The sequence below is a fragment of the Bufo gargarizans genome, chromosome 4 (assembly GCF_014858855.1).
Source record: "Bufo gargarizans isolate SCDJY-AF-19 chromosome 4, ASM1485885v1, whole genome shotgun sequence".
Taxonomy (NCBI): domain Eukaryota; kingdom Metazoa; phylum Chordata; class Amphibia; order Anura; family Bufonidae; genus Bufo; species Bufo gargarizans.
In genome coordinates this window covers 286311073-286334996 of record NC_058083.1, presented here as the reverse complement: position 1 = coordinate 286334996, position 23924 = coordinate 286311073, and the positions used below count along the sequence as shown (strand labels likewise).

At 40.6% G+C, this 23924-nt stretch overlaps 1 protein-coding gene across 6 annotated transcripts in view; it reads left to right on the top strand.

Moving 5' to 3' along the window:
• SCML4 (Scm polycomb group protein like 4) overlaps positions 1–23924 on the top strand; it is a 135278-nt gene that overhangs the window by 86674 nt on the left and 24680 nt on the right. For 4 of the 6 annotated variants that reach the window (XM_044291563.1, XM_044291562.1, XM_044291561.1 and 1 more), the window contains exons 3-4: positions 10733–10862; positions 12870–13070. In XM_044291563.1, coding sequence (XP_044147498.1) covers positions 10733–10862; positions 12870–13070 — 331 coding nt within the window. Of the gene's footprint in view, positions 1–4497; positions 4618–10732; positions 10863–12869; positions 13071–13174; positions 13257–23924 lie in introns of those variants that run through there. The other 2 variants (XM_044291565.1, XM_044291564.1) reach the window with 2 other exon arrangements.

Genomic DNA, 23924 nt, shown 5'->3' with positions numbered 1-23924 from the left:
TTGCATAACACAAGTTAAAGGGGTTGTCTCAATTCAGCAAATAGCATTTATCATGTAGAGAAAGTTAATACAAGGCACTTACTAATGTACTGTAATTATCCATATTGCTTCCTTTCTCAAGTAGTAGGGTAAAATGTAAGGCGGCACTCACCATTTGTAGAAAAACATTTCCTTTATTTGTCTAAAAAAGAGAGTACATACATGGCAGGGGCGGACAAACTCTCCTGCAGGTCATAGCAGCGACGGCCGTTTCGTGCTACATTGCGCTTCTTCTGGCCACTGACGTAATCATGTCTCAGGAATGCTCGTTTATAAGCTATCTGGCATTATTGCCATGGGAATAATGCCAGGAAGCTTATAAACGAGCCTTCCTTAGACCTGATTACATCAGTGGCCAGAAGAAGCGCAATGTAGCGCGAAGCGGCCGTCGCTGCTATGACCTGCAGGAGAGTTTGTCCGCCCCTGCCATGTATGTACTCTCTTTTTTAGACAAATAAAGGAAATGTTTTTCCACAAATGGTTAGTGCCGCCTTACATTTTACCCTACTACTTGAGAATTATTGAGGACTATATTTTGGCTGAGCACCACGGATGATATAACTACACGGGTATACATGGGATTGCCGGTTTATGTATATTCCTGGAATCTAAGCAGTGCCGCCCGACTCTTTCTTTCTCCTTGTATATATTGCTTCCTTTGCTGGCTGGATTAATTTTTTCCTCACATTATACCCTGCTCGTTTCCATGGTTATGACCACCCTGCAATCCATCAGTGGTGGTCGTGCTTGCACACTATAGTAGCAAAAAGCACCAGCCTATGCGCATTCCCACAGTCCTGCCCACCAAAAGGACTGGCACCTTTTCAGGGGCGTACATAAAAATCATTGGGCGCTATAGCAAGAATCTGAATTGGGCCCCCATGTCCAGAGGAACCAGATCCGACACTATTGTGATTTCTGTTGTTGTGCTCCTATCACAGCGCAGAACAGCAAACTTCACTAGCACAGAGGTGAACAAAGCCTAATGCACACCTCAGCAGCTGCAGAACATCAGAATGATAAGAGAACTACAAGTCTCATCATGACCGGTTTAGGCCTGTTTCACACTGCCAGCAGTAGTTCCAACAGAGAACAGCGCACCAGAGCTCTCTGGGTACAATGGTGCTGGCGAGCATTCCGGTAACCTCCAGCAATCTCAGAGAGCTTTGGTAGGCTACTACTTCCGGCAGTGTGAAACAGGTCTTACTGCAGAAAATTAGTGGAGGGTACATGGAGCGTATAAGAGGAGAGAACTTCAACTCCCAGCATTATTAGACTGCTATTATACAGCATCAGTGGATATTACAAGAAGAGAGAACTACAACTCTAAGCATGTCCAGATTGTTATTGTAGGAAATCTGTGAACATTACATGGAGTGGGATACAGTAGGACAAAACTACAACTCCCAGTATTAGGATGTTATGGGCAATCACAGGACACTAATCACCTCTCCTCCAGGCACACACAGAAGATCCTCCCCAGGCAGTTCACCACATTTTCCTCTCCACTGCTGAGCTCTGTAATTCTGCCCTGATCGTATAATGATGACATTATCGCAGGTCCTTTAGCTGTAAAACTACTGACTCCAATCACATGATTATGACATCATTGCAGGTCCTTCTCAGCTAGCTAGGTTTTCATAACTAGCTATGTAAGTATAATTAGGTGCTGGGCTTTTCTGCACGGCTGGGCCCCTTTTCTCCATGGGCCCCATAGCAGCCGCATGGTCTGCCTCTATTAGAGGTACAACACTGCGCCTTTTCCTATACCATGCAAAGACAACCACAAACATGGATTGCAGGGTGGTCGTAACTATGGAAACGAGCAGTGTATAAAGTGATGGAAAAATGAATCCCACCAGCAAAGGAAGCAATATGGACAATCATAATACAGTAGTAAGTGGCTTGTATTAACTTTATCTATATAATAAATGCCACTTGCTGAAGTGAGACAACCCCTTTAATTTAATAAATGTTCTAAATGCCCTGAAATTCATTTTTGTGATATACTTTATTTATGGATTTTACTGTTTTACTTAAGAAATAAGCTCCTGAAATTCAGGGTGTCTATCGTGCTTTGAAATCAGTAGACAGGTATTACTGCTGACATGTGAGCAGGGTGCATGTGTAGAGATTCCACTGTACTGCTGGAATAGGGGCCACAGCGAGGTCATTGTACCGGCTCTGCTCAAATCTTGACATAGCACATCAGGGCAGGGCTGCTATTCTGGGCAGAGCGGAACAGACACAAGCAGCTATGCGGAACAGACACAAGCAGCTATGTGCATTGCAGAGCTGCTGCCTGTGCTCACTCCACTAAGCTAAAGGCTCTGCACCTATATGCTATGCCTGAATTAAGCTGAGCGGAATGGGCACAGGCAGGGAAGCACAGCATATTGCTGCTCCTGCCTGTTCTGCTCCCCTCACTTTGCATAGCACATTGGTAAAGGAGCTTTTAGCATTTAGCTTTTAAATAATTCTGCATATTATTGGCCTACAGTGGTGTCACACCTATCACCTCCTCTGATTTGTCTGTTTTACGCTACTTCACTTGCATTCCCCATGTAATAACGAGCATTTGGATCATCTTTTATGTAACTGTATGTTGCTGAATTCCTCAGTTTATTGCTGCTAAAAGTTTATTAATGAATCTGCAACTGGCTGTTAACAGCTTGGGTTGTGTCCCTACACAGTCTTCCACTGGCAGCATTTATTGGATAGTGTCAGACTGTTCAGGGACACTCCAATTGGTAACACCCAATTGCATACTCAGTAGTAAACTTCTAGTAGCAATAACTGAGGAACAGAACAACATAAGAGTCTTATGAAACGATGCTGCAGAATTGGGAATACAATTATTTAGTAAACATGTCAGGAATGGTGACAGATGCTTTTTAATTTCTTCCTGATATCGAACATGGACGTTTAACCCCTGAGATGCCATGGCAGGGCTTGATAGGAATAAAGCGATGTTCCCATGGACTACAATGTTAAACCATTACTTTGTAGGATAGAAGTGATCTAATGATTGCATGTCCAAGTCCCGTAGGCCTTAAAAATAAAGTAAAAACAATTTTTTTAAATTATAATGAAGCAAAAATATATAAAAATTCAAATTACCCCTTTCCCCAAATTAAATATAAAAATAAAACAAAAAATATACATAATTGCTATTGTCTGATCTAAGATGGCTGATCTATTATAAAATCAAAATATTTTTCCTGTAGGGTAAATGCAATAATGGTAAAAAAATAAATAAAATAAAAAGACGCAAAATGGATAAACCAATGTTCTTTGGTTGCTTCACTTTTCAAAATAAATTAAATAAAAAGTGATCAAAACGTCATACATACCCCAAAATGTTTGACCTACAAAAAGGTAAGCACAGCTTCATGGACAGAAATATGTCCTGGTAGGGCATATGGACCATAGTCTTCTTCATGAAATAACCCTTGTAAGTAAATTTGTTTGTATGTTTTCTATTGAAATGAATGGGTCCGCATCCTATCCGCAAAAAAAAAACTGAACGGACACGGAAACAAACAACGGAAACAATATGAGCATTTTAGTTGCAATTTACGCTATTAGAAAAATCTAAAAAAATATTACAAACTATTTTTTCCTTTTTTTTTACATTTCTGAGTATAAAAAATGAAAACTAAAAAGAGACTAAAATGCCATAAAATAAAAGCAATGTAGCACTCATAAAAGATGTAAAACAGTAAAAAAAAAAAGAAAAATATGAAAAAAAGAAAAAGGTCTTTTGAAGCCACATGCTAAAAAAAACTAAAATATATTAGGTCATGAAAGGGGGAAAATGGACTGGTTTTGAACTGGTTAAACCACACATGAAACCTAAACACAAAAAACCCTCTTCTGTGTTTTAGATGCACTTCTGTTTTTGGCTTAAAAGTGTTGCCATGTGAACATAGCTTTAGAAGTATACAAATGCTCTGCATCAAAATCATACTTTTATCACAATGTGCTCACCAGGAATCTGCTGTCCTCCTTGCTCCTGCCTGCTTCCAGTTTGCTTTCCCTGCATGAAGTCTCAGGGTCTTGAAGTTGGTAGGTGGAGCACCTTTGCTCATTGTATGCGCTATCATAAATAAATACACCAGACTAGCCGTTCACAGTAACCACTTGTGTAGTCCACATGGGTTCACCGTAATCACTTGTGTAGTCCACATGGATTGTACATACCGTACAAAAGTACTAACACGACTAATAGGGTTTTTTAATGCTTCTATTATAGCTGTGGAAGCCATGAGTAAACTTGCATTTTTTTAATTATACATCATATATTACGTTCATGTGCATCTCTGAACTAACTACAAAAGGCATTATGTAACGTGTATTAACAGTAGTGTGATTCACTTCTATGCATCATTTGTAAAGACGAAAAGGGTGGTGTATCCAAAATGGGAACTGATAGTGCTGTTCTCCCTTATGTTTTAGTATATAAGGGCTCCCGCACCACTGTTCACCTTACCCGATGAAGGGTCCATAGCCAACTCGAAACGTTGTTACTCTCTGCATGCCCTCACAATAAATCTTCAAGCATTGCATCTTCAGAGTGTGAGTATTTGATTTATTTTTTATTTTTTAAAATTCAGGATACACCACCAACCTTTTGTCTTTACATGCATATGTTTTTTTTTTCCTAGGCAAGAAAATGCCTAAACACATTTGTCTTTTATTTTTCATTCACAGTAAGAAGAACAATAAAGTCTCTTGCTTATATGTTGAGATTTCCCATAATGTCAAATCAAATTTTAATATTGCTTACAGGAAGGTGACCTTCGCTTTGTGAACTCAGTTGAGCGTACATTAATCATCCAAACATTGCAATGGAAAATTATTGATTTCAATAGAAATCTACAAAGCAACTGTTACCTGATAAATTCTGGGTTCACACAAGATGATAGTCTGCTGGCCCTATATTTCTACTCCCACAAACATAAAACCACAGTAAAATTAGGCAGAAAATTATGTGTGTCAATTGTCAGTGCTGTCAAAAAAGTATTTAACCCTAATTCTTTCTTTTTTTTTACACTTATGTGTTTCAGATCTTCAGACAAAACTTAAAGGGGTTTTCCAACTTAGTGATATTGACAACCTGTCCTCAAGATGCAGGTGAAACTCGAAAAATTAGAATATCGTGCTAAAAGTACATTTATTTCAGTAATGCAAATTAAAAGGAATTGCATTAATGCAGCTTAAAATTAGAATTTTGTGAAAAGGTTCAATATTCTAGGCTCAAAGTGTCACACCCATGTCAGCTAATTAATCCGTACCCCTGAGCAAAGGGTACCTCAAAATTGTGACTTTGGGGTTTCATAAGCTGTAAGCCATAATCATCCAAATTATAACAAATAAAGGCTTAGAATATCTCGCTTTGCATGTAATGAGTCTATCTCATATGTTAGTTTAACCTTTTAAAGGGATTCTGTCACCTCCCCTAACCCAAAATCAGATTTTAAAGCAGCCATGAAGCACAGCTTACCTTGATTAGGCTGTGCTCTTTTATCTTGTAATCCGTCCAGTAGTTTCTGTAAAAAACGACTTTTATTGATATGCAAATGAGCCCTGAATGTGCCCAGAGGGGCGTTTTGTTCCTCTTAGAGAGCCCAGTACCGCCCCTTTTACAGTGCCCAGCCCGCCTTCCTTGCACTGTCTAACCGCCCCAGCCCCAAGCCTCTCCTCCCTCTCCTCCCTCACGGCCGAACGAACTCTCGCACAGGCGCAGTACCCACTGAGGGCTGCGCCTGTGCGATCAGCAGGAGACTGAGGGCAGGAGCTTCATCCTCGTCACTGGGCATGCGCCGAGCCCAGTGACGTCCGTTTCTCGCTCTTCCCTCAGTCAGCCTGGTAGGAAGCGCAGAGGATAGCAGATCGCTGCTGCACCCTGCGCTTTCTCCAGCCTGCCTGCCTGCCACAGTGAAGCCAGCCAGCGATTTCTTTCCCCACAGTCTCCTGCTGATCGCACAGGCGCAGCCCTCAGTGGGTACTGCGCCTGTGCGAGAGTTCGTTCGGCCGTGAGGGAGGAGAGGGAGGAGAGGCTTGGGGCTGGGGCGGTTAGACAGTGCAAGGAAGGCGGGCTGGGCACTGTAAAAGGGGCGGTACTGGGCTCTCTAAGAGGAACAAAACGCCCCTCTGGGCACATTCAGGGCTCATTTGCATATCAATAAAAGTCGTTTTTTACAGAAACTACTGGACGGATTACAAGATAAAAGAGCACAGCCTAATCAAGGTAAGCTGTGCTGCATGGCTGCTTTAAAATCGGATTTTGGGTTAGGGGAGGTGACAGAATCCCTTTAAGTTGCATTACTGAAATAAATGAACTTTGCACAATATTCTAATTTTTCGAGTTCCACCTGTGGGTCATTAGTATCAGATCAGTGGGGATCCTTCAACCAGCAGCTCCACTGATCAGCTGTTTTCAGCAGTCACCAGTGATGGAAACTGCAGATGGAACCAGACGCAGAAGGCACCTTCCAATGTATATTGGCCGTCCTGGGTTACTGCAGTATTTAAGTGAATAGAAGCTGAGCTGCAGTATGCCGACACAGTCATTACACAGTTGACAACATTTTCTGCTTCTGGCTTCATTTCTGATGCAAACATATTCTATAAAGCTAAAAAAAAGGCATCTGTCCATCCAGTTCAGCCTGTTATCCTGGATTGCACAACAATTCAAAAAAAATAAAAATGCTAATCGGTGGGGATGTGGGTGCTGGACCACCATGGATCTGATACTGATGACTATCCAGAACCGTAGGTCATTAATGTTACCTCGCTGAGACAAAGACAACCTGAATAAACAAAAAATAATTTTTTTAACAATAATAGAATTTTTCAGAGACTGATGACTGGACATTCTCCTTCAGGACTTCTGGTATAATGATATCCAGGCCTGAAGAAGTTCCACATCATCATACCACCACATTTGACTGTTGGTATGATGTTCTTACTGTAGAAGGCTGTGTTACAGGACCCTTGTATTCAATAAGTTACACAGAGCAATCAACAGAACACAGTAACAAAAAGCTTAGGGTTCCTCATTTTGTTTTTGCAAATGTAAGGCCAGTATTTATGTTCCTGTTGATTAGTAAGGATTTTCATTTTAAATCTCCCCTTTGGATACCATATTTGCCCAGTGTCTTGCTAATCATAAATGTTAGGTTTAGGTGTTTGCCTGGGTTCTTTTTTGACTTTGTGGATGAGTTTTTAATGCGCTGTTGGGGAGCCTTTGGTAGGTAGGCCATAGAAGATTTGCCGCTTTTCAAAGTTACCTCCTTTTGTAGACAGTAATGCTAATTGTGGTTTAACGGAGCCCCAGAACGGTAGAAACTTGTAACAATTTCTAGATTGATATTTCAATATTTTTTGTGATCTCTTCATACATTTCTTTAGATCATGCCAAAGGTTAATACTTGTTGAGATCCTTTATCCTCTTTTACATTGTACAGAGGTCTCATGTAAGGGGATGGTAGTAAGCCAGCATGGGTGTTTCTAGTTTAACTGAATCGAGTTATCAAAGATTGAAATTTGGGTAATTGGTTGACTTTGTAACTGAGGGTGCCATTACATACTGTAAATGCTCATGGTTGTGGGTAGTGTTCACAATTTACTGCTAATTGCTGGGGTGCACCTGAACGTTTAACCTTAAAACTTGGTAAGTCCAGGTACAACTAGCAAACAGCAGTGAAATAGGATGCTCTACCTATGATGTGTTATAGCACCCTAAGGGGGGGATTTACTTTTTCACACAGTGTCAGTTTGTGTTGGATACATTTTTTCATCAGTAAATAAAATTAACATTTTGGTTGTCTTTACTTTATAATAAATTTTATTTGAAGATCTGAATCAATTAAGTGTGACAAATTCAAGAATAGAAAAAAATCAGAAAATTTGTATGTGTTGTCAAAAATAATTTTGTAGAGATGATTTTACTTCCCGGATGATTGTGTTGTTTGACTGCTTTAATGTTTGAAATAATTACTGCACCAGTATGTTTAAAGCATGAATTACATTACTAGATTTATATTTCTCTAGATAAATCAGCTTTTTATTGCTGAACATAAAGTATACTTGCCACCCAAACACACTGGAGGCAACCATTTTGTGATTTAGAGCAATATTTCTGAAAATACAGCTAATCAATTTCCTGCTTCCATCAGTTAAATGATTGTTCTCAAGCAGGGATGCCTGAAGGACAAAGCAATTGAAGAACGGTAGCCTTAGGACACCCAATTATTAAAGATTTCACTGACCACAAACATTTTACAATTTTTACATTTAATTGGCTGACATTGACTTTAGTTTATACACCATTGAGTGTAATGTAATCCTTTGACTTAATTAATATAGATTATTCTTACATTTATAATAAATCTCTCAACCTTTTTTTTGGTAGAGATAACAATGAAAATGGCCTAGATATTATAAGATTGCCATCATAAAAAAAAATAACGACATTTCTCACATTTCTTAGATCATATTTGCAATCTCAGCTTAATTTATTGAATTGCTCAGAGTTAGAAGACTAAAATAAAAGCGGAATAATTGGTATTGATACTATCATTTAATATGTAAGCCAAACATAAACATATGCAGTATTAAGAACTGAAGCATTAAACTAAAACTGTCAGACGAACATTGAATAGTCTTAATAAGATTCAGAAGAGTTTTGAAATAAAATTTACCATTAGGGTCTGGTTGAAGTGAACGCTGCTCTATGGGTCACTCATAGACTTATGCATTTGTTGTATCCAAAAGATACAATGGGGCTCTTTCTTAAGAGTCCATTCACACAGGATGTAATTTGCGTTGGCAAAATGTCATGCGTTACATGCAGACTTGTTGCAGTTTTTGCCACCCAGTGGTTTTTAAAGGTTTAAATCTGCGAGTGCTATGGATATGCTACGGATTTGAAATCTGTCAATTTCACAGTGTGTATATGAGACTTCTCCACTTTCCTGCTACTGTAAAATGATGTGGATTTTCTGCATGCAAATCCCCAGCACCAAATCCACAGCATTCCAGTGCTATGTGGATGTACACATAAAGCATTCAGTTACCAACTTAGATGTGATATATAGCAAGTTGTTATATAATTAATTTTACATAAAATAATTCCCTGGTTTTCGCTGGTTCATTTAATATTGCAGTAGCTTTATCAGCTCGGTTAGATAGAGAAGAGCAAAGATGTGTTAAATACAAATATTTCTGCAGTACACGGCCACCGCTAGGGGAAGCAAACTGAAGATGTATTTATACAAGTGCGTTAAAGGACACATCCATTTTTTTCCACCTATTAGCATATTAACAGCCATATTGTATGCAATTTTATTAATTTTTTCCCAAAAAAACAGGGATGATTTTCTGGATATAATTTCTTGAAGTCACTCCCTGTATTCTCCCTTGTGTCCTGACTCTTTAAATTCTTCTTTCTGTGGGCTCTTAGGCTTCTTTTACACTGGCAATAGGCTTTTCCGTCAGCCTGCCAGATCCGTACTAACGTTTGTGCACATGTGCTGCCGGAAGTCCACTCCGGCCCCATTCACTATAATGGGGGCGGGCACGTCAAACATGCATTGTCTAGTAAATGGGTCCTGGGTGGACTTCCAGCAGCACAAGTCTGCAAACATTAGTACAGATTCGGCAGGCTGTTCCCCTGCTGGAACAGCCTCCCGGACAAGCCTAACGTTAATGTGAAAGAAGCCTTAGCAAGACAGTCCGTCTCCCTTAACTCTCTCGGTCAGGCCATCACTGTGACAAGAGAGAACATCCCTGTAGTGACGCATCTCACATTACGCTAATAAACGCAGTGCTTTTCTATGGGCATCTCTATGTAGGCCTACCAAGAGAACAATACAGCTGTCATACTGTTATCCCAATTCTATAACTACTATTAGTACGGTCGCTCAGTGGTTAGCACTGGTGCCTTCCAGCACTAAGGTTCTAGGTTTGAATCTGACCAAGGACAACATCTACATGGAGTTGGTGTGTTCTCCCCAAGCCTGTGTACTGCGTTTTCCTCCATCACCCCAAAGACATACTTATAGGGAACCTAGATTGTGAGCTCCATTGGCGACATCAAGCAATGGTAATGTCTGTAAAGAGCTGCAGTATATGAATAAATAATTAATAAATACAAATAAGATAACATCTTCCCCTAACAGCAGCACTAAACTGACAATGGATTACCTATCTATAGCGGAGGTCTTCTCGTTTTTGTTGACTGCAACAAGAGGATGGTATTTTGTATTTAATTTCAGTGGTATAGTTCTGCCAAAATTAAAATACATCCACAAATAAAAAAAAAATGTAATATCTATGAACCTTTAGTTTAAAAAATAATGGAAGTGTTCCTTTAAGAGTAGAGAATATAATTACTATAGAATATTGAATGAACCAGTGTAAACTGAACCATTCCTTTATATATTAAAATTTTAAAGATGGTGACACTTTAATATTCAAGATCAGATGCTTATTTTGTCAGCACTTACTCAGCAAAAGCTCCACAAAATCAGCACTAATCCTACTAATATACACCGTTTGGTTAAGTCCGATTGACATACTACACCTTCATCTGCTATAGAATTCAGAGTATCATATCATAACCACCTACCTTGTTATGTATTCTATCCACTATTTGCCATTATACATTTTCCATCTGTTTTTGCAGCTGAAATCTCGCGTTGTAATGACACCATTAGCAATTTCGCCTCCTCGCAGCACTCCAGAACCAGACATCAGTTCTATTCCTCAGGATGCCGCAACTGTGCCCAATTCCGCTGTTCCACAGGCACTTACAGGTATATGATATGTTTTGGTAGTAACACTGCTACATCTGCTATATACCGTACATTTAGGATTAAATGAAAGAAAACTGATATTAGATATAATGGTTCTTGGATCCACCAATGGTCTGATATATGTAGTCTGAGCTCAGTGTTAGGACAAACAATATAAAAACTTTAGTGTGACTAGTAGCCAGTTATCACCCTCTGTCTATAGAAATAATATGCGCCAATCTTAGTAGGATTTTTAGGCTACATTCACACAGTCATTTTTTGCATCCATTTTCTGTCCGCCTGGCCCCTTTGCATTCTTTTTTGACAGCCGTTAAAAAGGCCTATTAAAAATTGATGCTTTTCATTGGCTTTTTTAATTTAAATCCCAACCACTTCAGTATACATAATGTCCCTGAGAGTGGCCCCCAGCATTAATAATGTCCCCGAGAGTGGCCCCCAGCATTAATAATGTCCCCGAGAGTGGCCCCCAGCATTAATAATGTCCCCAAGAGTGGCCCCCAGCATTAATAATGTCCCCGAGAGTGTCCTTCAGCTGTGATAATTTGCAGTATTTTTTTTTTTGCCGCAAAAAACCCTCCTTACTTTACCACCTGCACGCACGGGGACGCTCAATGGGAACTGTTCACTGAAGGCAGAAGGACTGTACAAGTGTGAGGGTGCGTGCAAGTGGATGAATTTTATATTTTTTTTTACCTCTGTAAGGCTAAGAGGTAGTGTCACTGCAAGTAGCATTTATCATGTAGAGAAAGCTAATACAAGGCACTTACTAATGTATTGTTATTACCCATATTGCCTCCTTTGCTGGCTGGATTCAATTTTCCATCGCATTTTACACTGCTTGTTTCCATGGTTACGACTAGAAATGACCGATTCGGCTGATTCGCCAAATTTCACCCAAAAATTAGCTTTGTGATGAATTACTTAGTCACGAAGCGCATTTTTTGTAAGTAGCGGATGCAATGACAGGGAGATGCGATAGCACCGCCCCCCATCATTGTACCCCTCAGATGCCGCGTTTATACATGATCACGGCATCTGAGTGTAAAATTTACCCAAAAAATATTAAAATCCTGCGTCGGCGTGATGATGTAATCTCGTGCTGCATGGGATTTCAGCCGAGATCTTTAAGCAAGATGGAGGCTGGCGGTCCGTGGCGAGCAAATGGAGGAGGTAAGTTAGATTTTTTATTTATTTATTTTTTATGCTATTTCAGGTTAAATCGATTCGCTGACACGAAGCACAAGGAAATTTGGCTTCTAGGCGAATTGAATTTATCCTGAAATTCGGATCGAGTTCCACTTTGTGGGAATCGATTCGCTTATCTCTAGTTATGACAACCCTGCAATCCATCAGTGGTGGCAGTGCTCTGGTCACCGGGACCGTGGGAGCTCATATAGGCTGGTGCTTTTTTTATAATATGCAAGCACGACCACTGCTGCTGGATTGCAGGGTGGTCATAATCATGGAAACGAGCAGTGCATAATATGATGGAAAAATGAATCCAGCCAGAAAAGGAGGCAATATGGATAATAACAATACATTAGTAAGTGCCTTGTATTAACTTCCCCAACAAATTAATTTTATTTGCTGAAGTGACACAACCCCCTAACGGCAGTTAGATGGCCATTAAAAATGTTCCTATTGATTTAAATGCGGTCTGACTGGCTGTGAAAACGGACAAAAATAGGACATGTCCAATTTTTTGATGGCCATAGCTATGTGAGTATCCCCATAGACTGCAGTGGAGCAGTTGTGAAAGCAGCTTTTGGCTAGCTGTTGCTTCCATATAATATCCTTGGTTGTTATCTTGGATGGCTAAACTAAGCAATCAAAATGGTAAATCTGATATTAAACGACATATTCATACTCTTATAATATCTCTGTGTTTCAGCAGATAACTAAACATCAATGTTGCAGTTGTTCGCAGGTTGTATCAGTCATTTCATAAAATACAGTGATTTTCATATAATTAATGGAACATTCTTGTTTTTTTTCTTTAAATTTCAGTTTGTATTTATGTGAACAAACAAGGTAACACTGGACCCTATCTTGACAGAAAAAAGGTCCAGCAGCTCCCCGACCACTTTGGACCAGAGCGTCCTTCCATGGTGCTACAACAGGCAGTTCAAGCCTGCATCGACTGCGCTCATCAGCAGAAGAGCGTGTTCTCCCTAGTGAAACAGGGTTATGGAGGAGAAATGGTTTCAGGTAACGAGGAAGGAAGACATGTTTCTACATAGATTTAATATCTCTTTTTATTTTCCGTTTTTTTCCAGCTCTACTCTTATCAGATATGGTAAGCAACAAAATAGCATCGCAAGCAGCACACTTCTGTAGCTGATGGATGGGATATGTTTAGCAGCTTTCCACCTAAGCTGGTAACATTCTCGGGAGGTGTGAATACTTGATCTGTTACTTGCAAAAATGCATCCACACCTTGTAGGTGTTGTATGACCAGGTGCTAGAGAAAATTCATATTATGTATATTTCACTCAAAGCAAGTCAATTCATTTATTATAGAGTAAAATTTACAAACTTGCAGGGACTAAAGTGGCAATGCATACAAATACGAAATTGCAGCTATATATGGATATATGTGTATGCGGTGTGTTTGTGTAAGGTCTCCACATACCCATTGATTTTAATCTGTGTGTAGCGAACTACTGAGGAGCCATGTGGAGAATAGAAGTGGTAGTGGCCCCGATGTAGCAATGTGGTGTCACAGTGTCCTACCTCAGGCCGCCGCTTGCTGGGGTCAGTGCAGTCAAGGAGGGGGCACCCTCAGGGCTCTCCCTGTAGTTGTGGACTCTCTGTCTGATGGTAGCTTGGGATGCCCTGGATGTTAAAGGGGTTCTCCGGGAATTAGGCCTAGTTCATACGAACGTATGGCTTTTATAGTTTTTTGCAGTCCCTTTTTTCACGGATCCGTTGTTCCATTTTTGAGTTCCGTTGTGTTTCCGTTTCCTTTCTATTTTTCCGTTCCGTTTTTCCATATGCCATGTACAGTATACAGTAATTACATAGAAAAAATTGGGCTGGGCATAACATTTTCAATAGATGGTTCAGTAAAAATGGAACGGAAGATATACGGATGCATTTCCGTATGTGTTCCGTTTTTTTTTGCGGACCCATTGACTTGAATGGAGCCACGGAACGTGATTTGCGGGCAATAATAGGACATATTCTATTTTTCAACGGAACGGAAAAATAGAAATACGGAATTGCATACATTCCGTTTTTTTTGCAGAACTATTGAAATGAATGGTTCTGTATACGGAACACAAAGAAACGGCCCGTACACTCGCAAAAAAGTTTGTGTGAACTAGGCCTTAAGAAAATGAAAATACTTAAATATTACTTTATTATAAATATATTCCCAAATATCTTTCATTAGTTATAATGGCTTATTTTTTCTAGGGAGCAATTATCAGGGGAAATAAAATGGTCGCCATCCTATTAGTACACACAAAACCTTTCCTAATCACACAGCAGGACAACCATTCAGCCTGCAGGCACAGATCTCGCTGCCGGCCTGTGTGGGCAGAGCTTGTAGCCCGTTAATCTGCATTAGCTCCGCCCACACAGTACTGCAGAGCGATCTGTGTCTGCAGGGAAGAGCTGGATCTGAGCTTCAGGAATGGACAAGGTGAGTAGTTACTGTGTTGTTTTTTTTTGGGTGGGGGGGGTTTAACACAGAGGGGGCACACTGGGCATTTCTACTCTAGAGAGGGGGCACAATGGGCATTGTAAATGTGAAGAGGGCACAATGGACATTTATACTCTGGAGGGGGCACAATGAGCATTTCTACTCTGGAGGGGGCACAATAGGCATTGCTAATGTGAAGAGGGCACAATGGGCATTTCTACTCTGGAGGGGGCACAATGGGCATTTCTACTCTGGAGAGGGCACAATGTGCATTGCTAATGCAAAGAGGCACAATGGGCATTTCTAATCTGGAGGAGGCACAGAGCGCATTGCTAATGTGAAGGGGCACAATGGGCATTTCTTTTCTGGAGGGGGCACAATGAGCATTTCTACTCTGGAGGGGGCACAATGGGCATTCTTCTATGGAAGTGGCACAATGAGCATTTCTACTCTGAAGGGGGGGGGACAATGGGCATTTCTACTCTGGAGGGGGCACAATGGGCATTTCTACTCTGGAGAGGGCACAATGTGCATTGCTAATGCAAAGAGGCACAATGGGCATTTCTAATCTGGAGGAGGCACAGAGCGCATTGCTAATGTGAAGGGGCACAATGGGCATTTCTGTTCTGGAGGGGGCACAATGAGCATTTCTACTCTGGAGGGGGCACAATGGGCATTCTTCTATGGAAGTGGCACAATGAGCATTTCTACTCTGAAGGGGGGGGACAATGGGCATTTCTACTCTGGAGGGGGCACAATGGGCATTTCTACTCTGGAGAGGGCACAATGTGCATTGCTAATGCAAAGAGGCACAATGGGCATTTCTAATCTGGAGGAGGCACAGAGCGCATTGCTAATGTGAAGGGGCACAATGGGCATTTCTGTTCTGGAGGGGGCACAATAAGCATTTCTACTCTGGAGGGGGCACAATGGGCATTCTTCTATGGAAGTGGCACAATGAGCATTTCTACTCTGAAGGGGGGGGGGGGACAATGGGCATTTCTACTCTGGAGGGGGCACAATGGGCGATGCTAATGTGAAGTGGGCACAATGGGCATTTTTACTATGGAGGGGGCACAATGGGCATTTCTACTCTGGAGGGGGCACAATGGGCGATGCTAATGTAAAGTGGGCACAATGGGCATTTCTACTCTGGAGGGGGCACAGAGGGCATTGCTAATATGGAGGGAGCACAGTGGGCATTTCTACTATTGAGGGGGCACAGTGCACAGAGGGCATTACTACTATGAAGGGGGCACAGAGAGCATTATTACTGTGAAGGGGGCACAATGGGCAATACTAACACAGAGGGCATTACTACTATGGAAGGGGCACAATGGAGATTTCTACTATGGAGGGGGGAACAGAGGGCATTATTACTATGAATGGGGCACAATGGGCATTATTACTATGAAGGGGCACAATGGGCATTACTACTATTAAGGGGGCACAAATGGGCATTATTACTATTAAGTAGACACAATGGGCATTATTACTGTGACGGAGGTACAATGGGCATTACTACTATTAAGGGGCATTATTGCTGTAAAGGAGGCACTGTCGGAATATTTATGCTGTCTCCGATTGACAGTCTATATGATTTATGTGAATAAATTAAAATCGGTAATAAAGGAGATTCTAACTTATTATCATAAATACCAAGCTAAAACAAGCTCGTGATCTGCGTTGAATTGAAGACAAAACCCAGTTACAGACAAAATATATATGTAATTTATTAATACAATTTATAGTGCAAAATAATATATATAACAAAATTGGCGGTAATAAAATTCAATCAATGATATGCAAAATAGTGGTAAAGACAAAAATAATTGAGAACATATATATATATATATATATATATATATATATATATATACACAATTATGTCTTCTTATAATAATACCCCTCACTTATTTTAAAAGTCAATTTAATACTTGATTTCTCTCAGCCGACAAATGTCCGATTAAACCCAAATCTGGTTTATCTTTTATCTATATAAATATATATATATTATCAACCATACTGGTCTAGAACTGAATTCAGTTCCTTGGAGATAATACCGTGTTTTCACTAGTATATTTTTAATCTCCCTGTATTGGATTAATTTTCAGGATGATGCTGCAGGTACACCCCAATCTTATTCCAAAACAGATACTATACACAAAGTATGGTTAATTGAATATATCTATAGATATGTATTATATTAATTAATTATCCTATAAAATATAGGTAAGGTTATACTATACCAAAATGTCAGCTAGCAGAAATCAGTTTCAATGGTTCTAAGATGGCTGCCTCCAATGACTGGCAAGATGGTCAAGATGATGTTCAGAGAGAGAGCGAGATCGACCCCTTCTGTCAGTCCATACCATCTTTTTATCCTATCTTAGAAAGGGCTTGGCCAAGTTTTATCATTAACTAGTGACCTCACTTTATAATTAATAGAACCTCCCTCTAGGGAAAAATATACCCTAGATCTTTGTTACCCTAACACTAGATGGCACTAGTATTCCATACAAAAATCGAAGCATTCATTTATTTCTCTTATTCATATAATAGCAATAAAATGTAATCTAAGGTTTCAGACAAAACCTTGAGAAGATCTTGAAGAGACAATGAGTTTTATACTTGGTCAACTAATTTGTGTATCCTTAAGTCTTTTGACCAGACTTGATTAAATCAAGATAAATAGGGCTATCTCAATTCATTGTTCTTGGAGGAGACAGGGTTTGTTCATGATCACCTGTATCCACATTTCTCCATTCCAGGAAAGAAATAATTAATTTGTGTGTTCCACTGAGACAGATTCTAAACATGACAGAGGAGTTTATACCTCATTTCTAATCTTACAATTGAATATATCTATGAGGACTATACTCTTATATATATACTATATATTCAGCACACCTATTAAAATTGATTATATAAAATCAATCTACTCCTATATTGATTAATATAAAAACCACAAAGAAAGATTAGAGTCTTTCTATTTACTAAAATCATCAGAATTCAAATACATTGTCTTATCTAGGCCATCACATTTCATTAGACCTTGGGACATCTCCTTCTCACAAAACAGACTTAGGTAAACACTTTGGTATATATCGTAAACCTTAGGTTAGCAATTTCAGAGTAAAAAAAAATCCTGAATTCACTCTGCCTTAAAATAAGACAAAATGGTTGTCCCTTAGGCTCATGTCCATACACTTATATAGGCCTTATAATTATGGACTTTATTCATACTCAATAGTTCTGACAGCACAATAGAGATTATTAATATGAAGGGGGAACAATGGGGATTATTACTGTGAAGGGGGCACAATGGGGATTATGACACTGAAGGGGGCACAATGGAGATTATTACTGTGAAGGGGCACAGTGGGGATTATTACTGTGAAGGGGCACAATGGGGGTTATTACTGTGAGGAGGACACAAAGAGGGCATTAGAACCTTGAAGGGGCACAGATAGTGCATTACTACTGTGAGGGGGCACTTAGGGTATTCATACTCTGTGGGGAGGAGCTAAGGAGGCATCACAATGTGTCAGGGGCACTAAGGAGCATCATAATGTGTGGGAGCACCCAGGGATCACCCTGCTGTGAGGGTGTACTTAGGGGTATCATACTCTGTGGAGTCCTAAAGGGATATTATACTGTCTGAGGGGCATTAAAGGGGCCTTATTATTATTAGGGGGCACTGAAAGGACATTCTTACTGTTTAGTCAGCAGAAAGGAGATTAGGTGGGCTTGGAGGTGTGGATTATTGTAAAAAAATAAAATAAAATGCAGCGCTTCACGCCAATGGTGTTGTCTCTCCTATATTTTTTGTTTTGCAGCTCGGACCTTCATCCTACAGCAGACTCAGGTATGTGGACCTTTGCAAAAAGTACTTGAGTACCCCTGCTCTAGAGTCTTCTGGAGCTACGGGGAAGGGCCAGCACCCACACTAATCTCCAGAGAGGGCTGGTCCAGAATAGTTTACTCTGGCAAATACCTAGCTCATGCTGCATTCTACCATCTGGGGTACTGCATATGTATACCCACATCAGTGGTTTTCCGTGGGCCATGCATACTGTCCATATTATGAACATGCAAACCATTCATATGTCACCATATGGTGCCATGTAGTGCCTTTGTGATATATTTGAAACCTATACAGTCTTTATTCCTAGCTCAAGAATAATGTTAATGTAAGAACCCATCTGAATGAGGTTGCCATGTTGTGGCTGGTGATCTCATGCGATTGTGAGCTAAGAATCCAATATTGTTTTAAAATATATCAGTACTGTCTAGTTAAATATTACTAAATGTATCCAATTTTGTGTTTGTGCACACTTATATCAATGGGAATTTGGAAGGCTCAGCTTGTTAACAATACAAAATCTCTGTATTGTAAATCATTCAGTGTATAGGCAAGAAATGAGATAATGTAATTAAAAGTAGCGGGACGGATGTTTTAATTCATGATCTTAATAGTCGTCTTTATAATAGTCGTCTGCATAAAAATGCCAAAAAATACTTTTGCCAGAACTATTTGGAAAGTCAATAAAAAGAAGTGTCAATGTGTAATTCGATTACACCATGTAAAAGAGATTGGGATTTAGCACATTTATTGACGGATACATTTCCCCAAACTTTTTATGAATTTCCATTGATTGCACTAGAATTACAGTCTCGTTTACAACATTTCACTCGAATGAAGATCCAGAGACTTTCACTATTCCTCACTGCGGTCATGCATTGCAGATCGCCAAACAAATTGAGCAGCCAAACATACACGTTGATACTCCATTCAAAGTCTTTGGGACTGATGGAGATAGCCCAGAACTGTATTCAGCTTTATTGTTATTTCCGGAGGTAATCAGAGGAGTCTGGCAGCAGCTGGAGCCAGTAACATGCATTCTTGGGACAAAGGTGCGTGTTTATGGTGTAGTAGGTAGGAATATTCAATTATATCCAGTCTAGGCAATGCTCTGAGATGAACAGCCTGTACTGCAAAATGATACATTGTAGCAAACTAGCAGACTTGTCCTGCTGATGTATTTGTCAAAAAAACTTCTCTTCTGAGATCCGGACTAGTTTTATACCGGTTATATACCCGGTTTCAGCTTCTATATGTAAGTGACTGTGTCCTCATTCATTTACAGCAAATGAATATGCTTACAATGGTGAGGAAATGAAACCTAAAGGGGCAGATTTACTAATACTAAAATGTATACAGTACACTCAGACAGTCTAAAGATCCCTCAGAGTTATCACAGTGGCTGATGATAAATCTGGCGCACCTTTACACTAAAGTTCCATCTACACAGGCCAACTCTGCAGGCAATTATTGGAAATGGACTGTTCGTTCCCAATAATTGCCTGGTCATCAGAGGAGGTGCAAACTGCATTTGCATGCAGCAATCATCTGCTCTGTATGGGGGCGAATGCACTCTAAAGCGATTGCTTATACCCATAAAGAATCATTAGGTGTCATGTATCAATAGCGGCATTTCTACTATTCTCTGACAGTCATGGCTCTGACAGTCATGTATCAATAGCGGCATTTCTACTATTCTCTGACAGCATGGCTCCATTTAGAAATTGGCATGGATGCATGGAAACCCCACTTGCACCTACATTGCACCATACTGCACGAAGTCTGCACCACATTTTGGCATAAATTACACTAGAATTCAGACCCAGCCACAATTGTAAGGCTAGTTTTACACTAGCACTGTTTCCCAGCGGAGCTTTGTGATTTCCGTCTGGCCCCATTCACTATAATGGGGACTGGCGGAGATCTGACCGCAAATATGCTCGCAAGGGTTTTTCGTCCGGCTGATTCTTGGCATGTTTGTCTGGTTGCGGCCAGATCTTTGCTGGTCCCCATTATAGTCAACAGCCTGCAGGAGATTTCTAATACTACTGTGAAACTAACCTTAAGATCATCAGAAAGTTGCATAACCTTTGACTTTTCATTCTTATACTGATTAAGCATTAGGGCTCTTTCACACTTGCGTTGTCCGGATCCGGCATAGAGTTCCGTCATCGGGGCTCTATGCCGGAAGAATCCTGATCAGGATTATCCTAATGCATTCTGAATGGAGAGAAATCCGTTCAGGATGCATCAGGATGTCTACAGTTCCGGAACGGAAAGTCTTTTGGCCGGAGAAAATACTGCAGCATGCTGCGCTTTTTGCTCCGGCCAAAAATCCTGAAGACTTGCCGCAAGGCCGGATCCGGAATTAATGCCCATTGAAAGGCATTGATCCGGATCCGGCCTTAAGCTAAACGTCGTTTCTGCACATTGCCGGATGCAACGTTTAGCTTTTTCTCAATGGTTACCATGGCTGCCGGGACGCTAAAGTCCTGGCAGCCATGGTAAAGTGTAGCGGGGAGCGGGGGAGCAGCATACTTACCATCCGTGCGGCTCCCCGGGCACTCCAGAGTGACATCAGGGCGCCCCACGCGCATGGATGACGTGATCACATGGAACACGTCATCCATGCGCACGGGGCGCTCTGACGTCATTCTGGAGCTCCCCGGGAGCCACACGGACTGTAAGTATGCCGCTCCCCTCTCCTACTATGGCAACCAGGACTTTAATAGCGTCCTGGGTGCCATAGTAACACTGAACGCATTTTGAAGACGGCTCCGTCTTCAAATGCTTTCAGTACACTTGCGTTTTTCCGGATCCGGCGTGTAATTCCGGCAAGTGGAGTACACACCGGATCCGGACAACGCAAGTGTGAAAGGGCCCTAAGTTACCTAAAGTTAGAGAACTCTTTTAATGTAGCTCTTTCGCCACCCCTGACGCGTCTGTTTTAGTATTCCCTGAGAAACAACAGTTTTGGAGCATCTTTCCTTGTAACTTTGCCATTATTCCTTCTAGAAATGTATGAATCATTTGACAACTGGGTGTTACCTTTCTGCTTGTCAGAGTGATGTGTTCCTACACAGTTTGCCTCTGTCAGCATTAATTGGGCGGTCTGAGAAAATGCAGGGACAACCCCCCCAACAGATAACACCCAGTTGTAGAGGAATACCAGCCGAATGGTACAACAGTGACTTGTAGGAAACGGTGCTAAAGAAGGAATTAGCAACCTGCGGCACTCCAGCTGCTGTGCAACTACAACTCCCGGCAGGCACACTTTCTTGACTGTTCTTGTAGATGCCATAGAAGTGAAAGGAGGATTCTGGGAGTTGTAGTTTCAGAACAGCTGGAGTGCCGGAGAATTGTATTGTAGGGAATACAATCATTTACTGACACAGACATGTCAGGAGTGACAATATGTCCTCTTTTAATTTCATTTATTTATCCTGTAAAATAGTAGCATTTCATGTCCATGGTCATTTAAAAGATTATTTCAAAAGAGGATTAAAGAGAACCAGTCTTAAAGGATGGGGTAAGATAAAGCCAGCATGACTTGGAGTGGAAAGTGCCTACAAGCACTGGCACGGCTGAAGGGAAGACGCTACATAAGAAAAATAAGCTTTGTGAAATTGCTGAGCCTTTCATGCCAACAAAGAGTATTAATTAGGGCAAGAAAAGATTTAGCTCACACTTTAAAGCGCATCGGCAAACCTATGAATACAATAGTGGATGGTCGAGCCGCAGCTAATGGATCATGTTCCATAATTTACCACACCTTTGAGGTCATTTATCAAACTGGTGTAAAGTAGCACTGGCTTAGTTGCCCATAGCAACCAATCAGATTCCACCTTTCATTTTTTGGAAAATGAAAGGTGGAATCTGATTGGTTGCTATGGGCAACTAAGCCAGTTCTACTTTATACCAGTTTGATAAATGACCCACATGAGTGTCATAGACAGAAGTGTATTCCAACAGACAAATTGCCTAGGATAACTAGAACTGGTAAAGACTTAAAGGGAACCTGTCACCGGGATTTTGTGTATAGAGCTGAGGACATGGGTTGCTAGATGGCCGCTAGCACATGCGCAATACCCAGTCCCAATAGCTCTGTGTGCTTTTATTGTGTAAAAAACCCCCGATTTGATACATATGCAAATTGACCTGAGATGAGTCCTGTCCCTGACTCATCTCACGTACAGGACTCATCTCAGGTAATTTGCATATGTATCAAATCGTTTTTTTTTACACAATAAAAGCACACAGAGCTATGGGGACTGGATATTGCGGATGTGCTAGCGGCCATCTAGCAACCCATGTCCTCAGCTCTATACCCAAAATCCCGGTGACAGGTTCCCTTTAATACATATGGAGTATTTCAGAACTATTTGATTTGCAATTTTTGATATTATAACTGACTCGAAAAGAATGTTATGAAATACACAACTACTATTTTTATATACTTTTTAGTTGAAACATCCAAATACACTCATTATGAAAACCCAGTAAGATTATCTACAATAAAATTTGTAGAGTAATTTATCATATGCCTTTGTTTTTGTTTTAAAGGGATGCTGTCACCTCTTTTTACTCTATAGAGATGCGGGCATACACGGCTAGATCGCAGCTAGCATGTCCGCAATATACATGTCCCATATCTCTGAGTGGTTTTATTGAGTGTAAAAAATGATTTTATATATATATATATATATATATATATATATATATGTAAATCAGCCTGGTAAGGAGCCCAAGGAGCTGCACTAACCGTTCTGGAGCCCAGCTACGCCCCCCTGTGAAGGAGCCCAGCACCGCCTGTTTTCAGGAATCTCCTCCTTGCTCACAAAGTCAGATCGCCGTAATCTCGCGGTGTGCGAGCTCACGCATGCACAGTTCCTTCCCTGAGGCTGATGCCAGCACAGGGAAGGAACACTATGCCGGCACTGCACATGTGCGAGGTCGCGCATTGCAAGATTGCGGCAATCTGACTTTGTGAGTCAGGACCTAGGTGCGTCCTATGGGTGTCTTATAGGGTGAAAAATACAGTAATATTATTTCTGATATGTAGTCACTGTTCCTTCACAGTAAGGAGTTGTGGAGCAGCTACTTTTAAATCATACAAAATGGTTAGATATGTTCCTTTGCTGGACAGAGTAAAACAACATCATTTCCTTTGATGCTAGTATGCACTGTTCACTCTGTTGTCAGTGTCTCCTTTTGTTAATTGCGATATTCTGTATATAGGCTTAAAACTAGAAATACAGATAATAGTGCTCTATGCTTATAATTAGTGTTGAGTGGAGCAAAGTATTCGAATTTTATCAGAATTTTAGGAAAAATTAGGAATTTCCTTGCACTTCATGGTAATGAATCATTTTTCCTAAAATGGTTATTTGAAAGAATGGGAAAAAAATACTCACCTCATCCACTTGCTCGCGTAGAGGCACGTCCTGACTGATGACATCACCAAGTGATCATGATGGGAGTGCGTGATGAAATCTTCACGCTCAGCGCAGGTACTTTGGCAGGTGTTTTTCAATCAAGAGAGGAGCGGACT